The sequence below is a fragment of the Phalacrocorax aristotelis genome, chromosome 2, assembly GCF_949628215.1.
Source record: "Phalacrocorax aristotelis chromosome 2, bGulAri2.1, whole genome shotgun sequence".
In the NCBI taxonomy this organism is placed as follows: Eukaryota; Metazoa; Chordata; class Aves; order Suliformes; family Phalacrocoracidae; genus Phalacrocorax; species Phalacrocorax aristotelis.
In genome coordinates, this window is record NC_134277.1 from 1,418,889 (window position 1) to 1,431,429 (window position 12,541).

Below are 12,541 nucleotides of genomic sequence, written 5' to 3' on the forward strand. Positions count from 1 at the left end.
CAACGTAAGCGCTCGGGGGGCGGTAGCTTGAGGTACCATAGAGGCGACCGCGCTACCGGGTAGAGCGGCTGTAGGGGCACCACAGAGAGAAAAAGGGAAGCGGAAGTGCGCGAGGGTCGCGATGTGGCGGCTGAGGTGGCAGCGGCGGGAGCTCGGCCGGGCGGGAGCTGCTGTCTCCCCCCGCGCCTCCCGCACGGAGCTCCGGGCCGCTCCCGGCCTCGCCACCGGTCTGCGCGCGGAAGGGCCGCCCTGCCTGCAGGTGAGAGAGCCCTGGGGCCGCTGACCGCGCGGGCTGGTGTCGGGGCAGGGGTGCGCGGCCCTGTGGTGCCTACCGCGCTCTCGCCCACCCGCTGCCCCTCAGGGCCTGCCGCCGCCCGCCCTGTGCCGCCCGAGTGCCCCGCGCTGGTGATGTCTCGCGGCCGCCGGCTTCTCTAGCGCCGGAACGGCACCGTGAGCCCATCCCGGACGTAGTGGCCTTGCGGCTGCCCCCCCGTCACCCCCACCCGGACCGGACCGCCCCACGGCTCGACGTCGCCCCGCCGGGGCCCCGCTGGCCCCAGCGCCGCCATGCGCCTGGCTGCGCTGCTGGCTGCGCTGCGGCCCGTGCTGCCGCTCGTCCTGGGCCTCTCCCTCGGCTGCAGCCTGAGCCTGCTGCGTGCGTCCTGGAGCCAGAGCAGAGGCGAGGACCAGTGTCTGCGGGCGGCGGGCCGCCCCGGGCCCCTCGTCGGCGGAGTGCATCTGGAGGCAGTGGATGCGAGGCAGGGCCCAGGCCACGAGGACTTCAGGCCTAGGATCGTGCCATACTACAGAGACCCTAACAAGCCCTACAAAAAAGTGCTTAGGTAAGATCTGTTCTTTTGGCTGGCCTTTCTTTCAAGGAACATAATCGTATAGGTGGTACTTGAGGTTCTAAATCTTCTGTGAACTAACAGGTTCAAGGTAGAATACACAATTTGAAATACCTTATGTAGTAACAGCATGATGCAACAAGGCAATGGCTAAGATTGTTACCTTAAAGAGGTTCAAGAGAAGTGTCTAAGAGGTTAGTTAAAAAAAAGGCAACAAAAATGCCCAAGAAGATTGAGAATATTTCCTCTTTTATTACTTGTGTCTAATAGAACATGTTAAATGATTCTTCAAAACTCTTTTTAACCAGTCTACTCATTAGGAAGGTTTTGAGCAATTAATAATTATGTAACTTGAAAGTGATTAGTTATGTAGGTGTTTGGGGTTTTTTTTATACTTACACTAGCACAGTTTCCTAGCTTGGATAAATGATGTGAGGCTATAGTTTTCCCTGAGGTGTTTTTACAAAATGTAATTTTTAATAGTGAGTCTTCTCTTAAAACTCTAGTCTTAGGCTTGACTGTTTCATCATTGGTAGACTCCAGCAGAAAAACACTTACCCCAAGTTACCATAATGCTTTGATTTTTGTTATCCAGCTGTTTATCATGTAGGTATGTCCTTCCTTTACAGAACTCGCTACATCCAGACAGAATTGGGATTCCATGAAAGACTGTTTGTGGCTGTGCTGACCTCTAAGGCTACCCTGAATACGTTGGCAGTGGCAGTGAACAAGACAGTAGCCCATCACTTCCCACGCCTGCTGTACTTCACAGGGTTGCGCAGTGCCAAGGTGCCTCATGGCATGGTGCTGGTGGCCCATGGGGATGAACGTCCCATTTGGCTCATGTACGAGACCATGCACTATATCCATCAGCATTTTGGTTCTGACTATGACTGGTTCTACATCATGCAGGATGACACCTATGCTCAGGCTGAACAGGTCAAGGCTCTGGTGATGCACCTAAGTATTAACCAAGATGTCTATCTGGGACGTGCAGAGGAGTTTATTGGGGGAGATGAGCAGGCCCGCTACTGTCATGGTGGCTTTGGCTACCTGATCTCCCGCAGCCTGCTGCTTAAGCTCCATCCACACCTGGACAGCTGTCGCAATGAGATCCTTAGTGTGCGGCCAGATGAGTGGCTGGGACGTTGCATCATTGATTTCCTTGGCATCACTTGTGTTTCTGAGCTCCAGGTACTACTACCCTTCTCAGAGTTTTGTGTTAGCTAAGCCTGACAGAACCCATGCTCTTATTAGTTCCCTGCTGCATTACAAAGGGGCTCTTCCGCAAACCTCTACTGTGAGTTACAGAGGAGGAAAGGGGTGTGTGGTGTGTCATTACTGGGGAGAGGCCATAATCAAAGCTGAGATGCTGGGTATGAGAGCACGTAGAGTATTTAATTTTTGGCCTACTGGCAGATGCTGATCCACAGGTTTTTGGAGGTTGGATAAAAGGTGCATTGGTATGAAGAAGCAAGCGGGCATGCAGTATTGGGGGTAGGACGGGTGGAGACAACTCTTATATTTTCATCTCTGGGTGCTGCAGCCAGCATGGAAAGAGGGGCAAATGCATGTCTGGGATCAGGGAAGGCTTCTCTGTGAATTCAAGTTCCATGCCAGTCTTTCTGGCTCTTGTCCACTTCAGGGCCAGCATTATCACACCTATGAATTGGCTAAAAATACTGAGCCAGAGAAGGAGGAAGAAGAGGAGTTTCAAGCAGCTCTTTCTGTGCACCCTGTTTCTGACATGACCCTAATGTACCGGCTGCACAAGCACTTCAGCAGGATCCAGTTGGACAGAGCCTACCAGGAGATCCAGGACCTCCAGGTATGTGGTGAAGGATATCTGCAAAAACTCCTCAAACAAATAGATTTCCTTTTCTTTCAACACAGTGAAGGAATAGTATTGCTTCTGTTAGTAGGTGACCACCAGCCAGACACAAGGATGTAGTCCTGTGTCTCAGAAATAGAACTTCTGACACCATGTTATCCAAAACTGCTGGTGTGATACTACCAAGATATGGTTCTAGATGGTGAGGCAGCCCTGGGTGGGAGATGGAGTGGACCTCTTTGAGAAGGTGGTAGGGATCAGTATGTGTCCTCTCTTTGCACAGATTCAGATCAGGAACCTGACGTCATTGACCCCTGCAGGTGAGGCAGGCTTGACGTGGCCTGTGGGAATTAATGCCCCGTTTCTTCCAAAGTCGCGTTTTGAGGTAATCAACTGGGACTACTTCACTGAACAGCACCTCTTCTCCTGTCCTGATGGCTCCCCCAAGTGTGAACTCTCTGGAGCCGGAAAAGCAGATGTCAGTGAAATCATTGAGTCAGCACTTGAGCAACTTAACAGTCGCTACCAACCTCTGCTCCGCTTCAGCAAGCGGCAGTTGCTGAATGGCTATCGGCGTTTTGACCCCACACGGGGCATGGAATATACACTGGACCTACTGCTGGAGGCAGTGACCCAAAAGGGCCACAGTCACATTCTGGCCAAACGAGTGAGCTTGGTGCGGCCCTTAAGTAAGGTGGAGATTATTCCCATGCCATATGTGACAGAGGCCACACGGGTGCAACTGGTGCTTCCCTTGACAGTGCAGGACCTGGATTTTGTGGCAAACTTCCTGGATATGTTTGCTATGAACACACTGGACACACATGATAATGCCTTGCTGACTTTGCTTTTCATCTACCATCCCTATGATGCCCAGCGTGTCAGTCAGGTGGATGTTTTTGCTGGAGTCAAAGCCATGGTAGGAGAGCTGGAGAAACGCTATGCAGAAGTTAAAATCCCCTGGATTAGTGTTAAAACTGAGGTGCCATCACAAGTGAAACTCATGGATATAGTCTCAAAGAAGCACCCCGTGGACACACTATTCTTCTTGGCCAGTGTCTGGACAGAAATCAACATGGAGTTCCTGAACCGCTGCCGCATGAATACTATCAGCAACTGGCAGGTCTTTTTCCCCATGCATTTTCAAGAGTTCAACCCTGCGTTGGTGTACCGTGGTGAGCAGACTGCTTCTTCCAGCACTGACTTCCTGAGGGATGGGCATTTTGACAGACATTCCTTTGCTGAGGCCTGCTTTTATAATTCTGACTATATGACAGCACGTACCAAGCTAGCAGCTGATATCCTAGACCGAGATGAGGTGCTGGAGAGCATGGAGGTATTTGACGTCTTCCTCCACTATTCTGGTCTGCACCTATTTAGGGCTGTGGAGCCAGGGTTAGTGCAGAAATATGCACTGAGGAGCTGCAATCCCCGGCTTAGTGAGGAGTTATACCACCGCTGTGTGCTTAGTAACTTGGAAGGACTCGCATCCCGCTCACATTTAGCCATGGCCCTCTTTGAGCAGGAACAGGCCAACAGCACTTGAGAGACTAGGAACATCAAGAGCTTCTCAGCACCTTAACACTTGGCACTTTCCACCCCCTTCCTGGCCTTGCCGTGGGTGCAGGACATGTGAAGTCAAGGGAGGAGGAAAACTTTTCTAGCCCTGCTCTGAGGCACAGGCATAGGCTATGGAGAGAGGCTGTTTCTGTGTGGTTTTTTTGTTTGGTTGGTTTTTTTTTTTGGTTTTTTTTTGTTTTTTTTTTGGTTTTTTTTTTTTTTTTTTTTTTTTTTTTTTTTTTAATAAATAAAAGTTTCTTTCCAGGCAGACACATGGTTATTTTTAAACTTTATAGCGTCTGGAACGAGGGGTGCAAAACAAGCTGTAGAGCTGACTTTTAAGCCACACAGTTCTGCTGGGTAGTGCAGAGAGAGAGTGAATATGTACTGGAACAAAGTTACCTTGACTGTGCTACTCTCGGTGCTGCTGTTGCACTCTTCTATGTGTTTGTGTCTTCATGCATTAATTTTTCAAGGAGGTATAAACACAGCTTGCCTAGTTTGCTGCTGGACAAAGCTATTCAGTGCACTTTCACTTTGCTATGGTTGGCTCTTCCACAGCTGCAGAACTTTCATTTTGTTGTATAATCTGGGAAGGTGAAGGAACGGAAAACTCCCTTTGACATGCACCAAACTCGCTTCAGTTGAGCCGAGCACTGTGGTATGACACAGGGTTGCTGTGTGCCTTAGAGAGGAACCAGGAACTGTCTGAAGGTCCCCAACAACTGCCTTTCAGTTCTGCAGATTGAGCAAAGTATAATCCCTGAAAATAACAGATATGTCACTTCCTATCATGGATGGGCAGATGGCATGGCTAGCAAATTTAACAGTTCAGCTTCAGTTTGATTACCTGGTAAGTCCTGCACCTATTAAAGTGGCAAGCCTATGCAAGTCTTCTAAGGGACAGTTGTGCTATACTTTTTGATTTGTGCTCCTGGCTCTACATAACTTCAATACGCACAGTTTTAGGACCAGCTTGCCACATGCATCTTAGTGGAAGCAGGCAACTGTTTTTCTCAAGGGCTGTTATTCCCAACTGATGTCCCTGTAAGCTATTAAATGGATGAAAAGCTGTCTTTTAATGACTAGGTATGGGTTTTCAGTGTGCTCCTACAGGAACAGGTTTTTGGCGAAATGTCACTCATTATATTTGAGGGAAAAAGATGTTGGTAAAAGTTTGCAGATAACAAAGGTTAACCAGGTGGAAGAAAATGAGGACAGATGTGTTATACAGAATGATTCAGATACAAGATGTATTTACGCATAAGACAGGTAACTGCAAAATCATTTATCTGGAAATTAAACGGGTCATGTTTTAGATCTCCCTAGTCCATGTCACCAAGAAGGGACCCCTGCAGTTCATCTGGTTCAACCCCACCCCTGCACCAAGGGTCAGCTACAGCTGGTTGCTCAGGACTGTGTCTAGTTGCCTTTTCAGTGTCTCCAGGGACAGAGACTCCACAATGTCACATGGCAATCTGTTCCAGTGTGTAATAACTTTTACAGTTAAAAAGTTCTTTCTCATGTTTAAATGGAATGTCTTGCATTTCAGTTTGTGCTCATTGCCTCTTGCCATGTCACTGGACACCACTGAGAAGCATCTGTTTGTCGTCTTTATTTTCTCCCATCAATGACTTTTATACATGGGTAAGAGCCATGCTGAGCCTGTTCTTCTCCAGGCTAAACAACTCCAGCTCTCACAGCCTCACCTGTTATGACAGACATTCTAATTACTTAAACATCTTCTCGGCCCTTTGCAGGACTTGCTCCAGTGTGTCTGTGTCTGTCTAGTACTGGGGAGCCCAGAATTAGATACAGCACTTCTGATGTGTCTCACCAGTGCTAAGCAGAGATGGGCACTGCCCTTGACCTGCTGGCACCACTCCTAATGCAGCCTAAGATGCTGTTGGCTGCCTTTGCTCTAAGGGAACACTGCTAGCTTATGTTTAAGTTTTTATCCATCAGGATCCCACCATTCTTTTTACTGCAAAGCTTTCAGCTTTCCAGCTCCTCCTTTCCAGCCAGTAGCCTAGAAATCAAAGGCCAAAGCCCTGATGTGAAGTTGCAAATTTCAGTGTGATGAGACAGTGACTGTGACTAACCCCATTCACGGCTGCATAAGCGCTGTTTAAGGAAAGATTGTATTCGTTATACTCACGAGGAATACGAGGTGGAGGTCTGGTGTCAGCATCAAAAGACATGCTGAAAGATTACAAAAGCTTCAAAAGAATTATTCGAAGTCCGGAACATTGCTTCCAATTGGATAGAGATCTCAGATTTGCTTATTTAAAAAGTAAGATGTCTTGATTAAATTTACATGGGAAGAAGTGAGTTCTCTGCAGAATGCCTTAGCTTGTTGCTATGCAAACCTTCCAAGTGTGAGAACAAGAGAAGCTAACTGGGAAACTTTGTTATGAGTGGTTGTTTTGCATGAGGAGGTGCTGATCTATTATGATCCTAGTAGGAAAGGTACCCAGACTGTGTGTCACTTAAAATATGATGCATTAGAGCTAACACTATAAAGATAGAATAGTATAGATAGTCTTATATCCTTTAGATGCAGGGAACCCCAGGTGGTATAGCACTGCATGGGCCTCTGATCCACTCACAGCACACCATGCAGACCCCATCTGTAGAGCAGATTCTCCCATTCTGGCCATTAGAGCTGTTATAGGATTACAAGAAAACAATTCATCATTTTTGCTGTCAGAACGGATGTTTGCGTGAGGATTTCTTGCCTCCCTTTTAGACAAAGGCAAGGCCACACAGGTGACATAATCGGTATGGACTGAGTGCTGCCTCTCGGCTCTTCTGGTACAATGAGGTTGCTGAGGTTGTCCTCTGGGCAAGGGATTTTTGCAGCAAGCACATGTCTGAACATCACACCGTGCAAACAGCACAGAGCAGCACAGCACCACACAGCTTGTTTTACATCGCAGATTTCCCCAACTGCTACATCTCTGCTACAGAGAAGGTTTTAAAATTACATAGGGCAAGCTAGAAATATTAGACAGTCCTTATTAGAGAAGAAAGAGGATCACGGGAAACATGATAGTGAGATCTGGTGGACTGTCATTTAAACAAAACAAAGACAAAAACCAAAAAATTAGAAGGGATCATTGTTTGGTAAGTCACTGCCTGTGTCAGTGCATATAAAACAATGATGCAATACTACACAGAACTAGAAACTCTTAAGAGCATATGGTATCTTGGGAGAAAACTGAGGGAAACTGATTTTTTTTTTTTAAAAAAATCCAGTTCTGTGGGAAAGGAAAGGCAGGAAATACTGCCAGCAAACTGCTGAGTCTATTCTGAAGATTCTGATTTACTGATCAAAACTCTGCATTCCAAGGTGAGATTAGGCTATATGAAAGGAACAACTTGCATCTTATAGGCAGAGAGGTTAACTTTCACAGTTATACTCTAGCTGGAATAGCCTAGGGATAGTAAACTAAAAACGCAGTAAGGCAAATGCTGTGAAGAGGAAAGAAAATAATAAAATTAGATATCCAGTGTTACATCAAACAAGAAAATTGTTAATTGCTCTTTACAGATACCTAACGTTAGACTATAAGCAACTGAAACCACAAATGCTAACTGATAAGTTTGGTGTAGTTGGCAATGCTGTATAACCAATACTCAACAAGGTGGTTGTACAGCAAGTAAGTCTTGGCAAACACCTTGATTTAAGCCTTTGAAGTTACATGTTGAGTTAATGATCAGACAGCCATTACAGACCTGAAAATCCATTTGATTTAATGCAATGCTTTAACTATTAAACAGAAGATTATATAGCAGCAAACAAATCACATGGGTTAAGAGCTGGTTGGCACAGCAAATAAGAGGCTATTGCTGGATTTGGGCATTTCTACTTAGGTCCTAGGGGGACAGTTCTCCAGCCAGTGTTGTCTGGCACTTAACTGATGATTTGGAAGCAAATGTGAGACCTCTACTGATAAATTCTGCAGATGATGTAAAAAATTAGTACTGCAAAAACCAATCCTAAAGATAGGATAACAACGGAGAAGAGTGTGTAGTGCAGTAAAGCTATTGAAATGGATTTTGTCTTGAAGCAGTCAAGTGCAAACTTACATGCTTTGGGAAAATGAAGGTGTGTCACTCCTCCAGAGAGGAGTGTATCAAAAAAAAAAAAAGGTAAGTCTTAGAAGAAATTGACTATAATAATGCAGAAGCAGCTTCATTTGACCAGGACACACTATTTTAGACACTGAAATACAGAGCTATCCCAGCCCTTTAAAGTTTACAATTTAGGATTAAGACATGATACAACAGATCTATACAGGTAGACAATCTGGGGGAAACAGATGCTGTTGATGTGAGGCAGCAATAAGGCCACTGGTGGCATGGCAATTTTTTAAGGCTTGAAGAGAACAGAAAGGAAAATAGAATATACAGGAGGTTCACAAAATTTACCTGAAGATTAGAAGAAATATTTTACAATGAGAGATGTAGAACTCCTGTAGTGATAAGACAAGGAGTAATGGCTTTAAACTGGTTTTAATGGTCTTAAACTAGATGAGGGCAGATTCAGACTAGATATAACAAAGACTTTTTTTTATGATGAGGGTGGTGAAACCCTGGCACAGGTTGCCCAGAGAGGTGGGAGATGCCCCAACCCTGGAAACATCCAAGGCCAGGTGGGACGGGGCTCTGAGCAACCTGATCTAGCTGAAGATGTCCCTGCTCACTGCAGGGGGTTGGACTGGATGGGCTCTAAAGGTTCCTTCCAGCCCAAACCATTCTATGATTCTAAGAACTCTAATAACTTAGAACGTTGTGAGGTAATCTGATTAGAGTGTATAAGTACATTTACTGAGTAAAAATGCTGGATACTAAAGAGGGTTTTAATTGTCTAGGGCTAAGGCACAACAGCAGCAACACCAAAACTAACAGCTTTAAACTGCAACAGATAAATCCAACTAAAAATAGGCATATGCTTTAGAGATGAAAGTGATTAGCTAGTGAAATTAGAGCGGTAGCTTTTCCAGTACGTTAAAATTTACTCAGTTTGTGTAGCAGAGATCGTTGGAGGCCCATGTGAAATTACTTGGCATATGTAAGTTGGCAGAATTAATGGTGCTTCATGGCCTTAAATTCATGACTGTGAATATATAGTGGATGAAGGTTGCAAAAGAAATCCATCAAAGGCTATTAAACACAAAGCCAACACCTCTGTCACAGTAGGTCTCTGAATCACAAATCAGTGCTGGGAGAACATTCAGGGAGGTATCACTGTATGTCTACCCTATTTTGGTGAACTTTTCTAGGCATTCAGTGTTGGCCACTGTCAGGAACAGGGTAAATGAGCCAGGTTTACGTATGATTTGGCTCTGTACCACCATTTTTGTGTCATTATCTGAAAAACAGACTAGATCTTTTTCAAGGACACACTTTAGTTCAGCCAGAGATGATATACTATGAGGATCATGATACAGAATTCAGGGACTACAATGGGGTCATGGATTAGCCAGGAAGACAAATTACCATGATTGTCATCTTTGACCCTGTAAAACTGAGAAAATGCATACCCTCGTTAGGTGTCTGTTGTGCCTCCAACTGTGCTTACCCTATCATGCTCCAGATGCATGTTCTTTTCTGTATACTTCACTGTCTTTGGGTTCCATGTCCTTGGATATTTTTCTTCCTTGTCTTCAGTTGTGGTTTGGGTAACTTGCTCCATTGGATGTCCTGGACAGGCTTACTTATCCTATTGGAATAGTCTTTGCTGATCCCAGAGAAAAATGTTCAGTGTATGTTACAAACACAGGAAGCTTTTGTCCCAGCTGCATTTTAACTCCAAGAAACAGGTGAAAATAGACTCATCATGTTCTCACCTATGGAGGAGCTGCCACTCTATCCCTAACTAAAAGGTACACTTTTTTTTTTTTTAATATAAATACCAATGTGATCTCAGATATTGTATCTGATCATGGCATCCATCAGTCTTCTCCAAGACTGGAATAGAAATGATGGGACTCTCCCACGAGAGGCGGATGTGCAGCCTATCCCACCTGGGCAATGTGCATAGTGTGGTTTCCCCCTCTCCCCCCTTGGCAGTGCTAAGCAGTTCAGTTGTGTCTGCGCGGTCCCTAGGGTGGCTGCACTTATCTCACAGCTGACAGGATGCTGAATTTTCTCCAAGAAGTGGTTCACAGCCAATTGCTAACAATCTGGAGAGTGCAAGCCAATCACTTGCAGATGGTCTAGGCTGTTCCACAGAGAAGTTTTGGAGCTGCTGTTCATCAGATCAGATGCCCAGGTACAGAGGACGATATAATCTCACCAACAGGTGCATATTTTCCCAGCAAAAGCAAGGTATTCTTGCTCAACAGACTCCTCCATTCTTAACTCCAGCATGGAGACTTTTTTGAGGAACTTCCTCCCTTCTATTTGGCCTTAAGCATTACCTTGTCACACATCCATCATGAAACATTCTTTACAGTACTACAAAACATGTGCAGGCTGCTAGCTTAGCCTCCTGCCAGAAGCCCTAGCCTGAACCACTACACAAGGTGCTTTCTTGCAACTCTGCCTCAGGGCTTGACCATCATGAGTTACGCACGTCATGAGTCACCTTAGCCAAGATAGTTGCCCTTTCTTGCATTCCTCTTTCAGATTGTCTTTCCTGGTTGTACCTAGCACTTATATTATCTTCTCAACATGCACGCTAAACCATTTCTTCCAGGATTCTCAAACATGGCAGTTTCCAGATTACAGGTAACACAAAACCTAATTTTCCATTTACAACAGTGTTTTACTAGTGCAAATATCTGTAGCAAAACACTTGGCAATATGACACACATGAAAAATGCAGGCTGAAAAAGCTGAAGGTGCATAAATATATAGCCCCCATTTAAAAACACCCAGTGAGACATAAATCCACCTCATAATCTTTACAAGATTTTATTTCAGCTTTTAGACTTATACCCTTTTGAAACACTTGGAGTTGGCAGAATTGCTTGGCTTCTGCTCATCTGATACTCCTTTTAAACTGAGTTGTTTCCTTTCACCCCTTTCTCACAGCTCCTTGGAGCATCACTCAAAATTATTCACTTTCAGTGCTCATCCTATACACGCTCCCGTCCTCATCCCTCGTTGTTTGCAGTGCTTCTCCAGCATAAGTCAGACTCTCTTTGGTGCTTCTGCAAATTATTCTTTGGGAGCATACTTCATAAATATCTTCCACTGGATATTCACAAAATAATTTTCCTTTTATTTTCCCATTACATTACAACTGGCACGGTGTAACAGAGCCACGGTCCACCAACCCAATATTCTCATTCTCCCAGGAGTTACTAGCCCCTTAGGAAAAAAAGTGTGAGAAAAAAAAAAGTATGCAAATATAACTACTCTTGGTACAGGCCAGTTTTGAATTGGAAGTATCATACATGCTTCAAACCCACCCCCCGGTTCACCCTCGATACACGGTTTATTGTTGTTCGCATCACCACCAAAATTCTCATCGAGCCTTGGTAAATCCTTGCCCCCGCCGTGACCCCCAGCAGCGTATGCCCCCTCCCTCGGCACCGGGCGAAAGCGCTCTCCGAACGCGGCCGCAAGTTCTGCTGCGAGCCGGCGCCTCCCGGGGAGGCACGCGCCCTCCCGGCGCCACCGCCACCATGCCGGCACCCGCCCCGCCGCCAGGTGGGCCCGCGGCGCGGGGGGCGGCGCAGGCCGCTACTGGCACCGCCGCCAGAAGGGCCGGGGCCGCGGGCGGTCGCTACGGGCCGAGGGAGGCCTGGGCGTGGGCTCTGTGGCGGAGCCCGACCTGCCTGACTGCCAGGGCTGGGCAGAGCGGGGCCGGGGCCGGGGCCGGGGCCGGGGCCGGGCTGGATAGTGGCGGGCGGAGGCGCTGTGGTGCGCGCGGGGGCGGGGGCGGCGGGTGAGAGCAGCTGTGGTGGTAAAGGGGGCTCTGGCGGCGGGTGAGGGGCGCTGTGGCGACAGGGGGCGGTGGTGAGTGAGGGGCGCTCCGGCAGCGGGAGGGCGCTGTGGTGGGTGACGGCCGCTGTGGCGGCGGGGGGTGGGGTGGGGGGGGTGTTGGCGGGTGAAGGGCACTCTGGGGGCGGGGAGCCGTGGCGGCGGCTTGGGGGAGCTGTGATAGTAACGGGTGCTGTGGCGGCGGGTGAGGGGAGCTGGGGTGGCGCGGGCCCTGGCGGTGAGACGGAGCGCTGTGGCGGGGAGGGGTGCTGTGGCGGGTGAGAGGCGCTGTGGCGAGTGGGGGGCCTGCGGCGGCGAGTGAGGCGCTGTGGCGTCGGGGCTCGGTGGTGGCGAGGGGCGGGGG

The 12,541-nt window shown here is 47.4% G+C and overlaps 1 protein-coding gene across 1 annotated transcript; it reads left to right on the forward strand.

Annotated features, from left to right (window-relative positions):
• Positions 1-84: 84 nt before the first annotated feature.
• Positions 85-4,423, forward strand: CHPF2 (chondroitin polymerizing factor 2). Its single transcript, XM_075082039.1, has 4 exons — positions 85-842; positions 1,478-2,042; positions 2,494-2,676; positions 2,963-4,423. The coding sequence occupies exons 1-4, from the start codon at positions 568-570 to the stop codon at positions 4,223-4,225; spliced, it is 2,286 nt and encodes a 761-aa protein (XP_074938140.1). The 5' UTR covers positions 85-567; the 3' UTR covers positions 4,226-4,423.
• Positions 4,424-12,541: the final 8,118 nt, after the last annotated feature.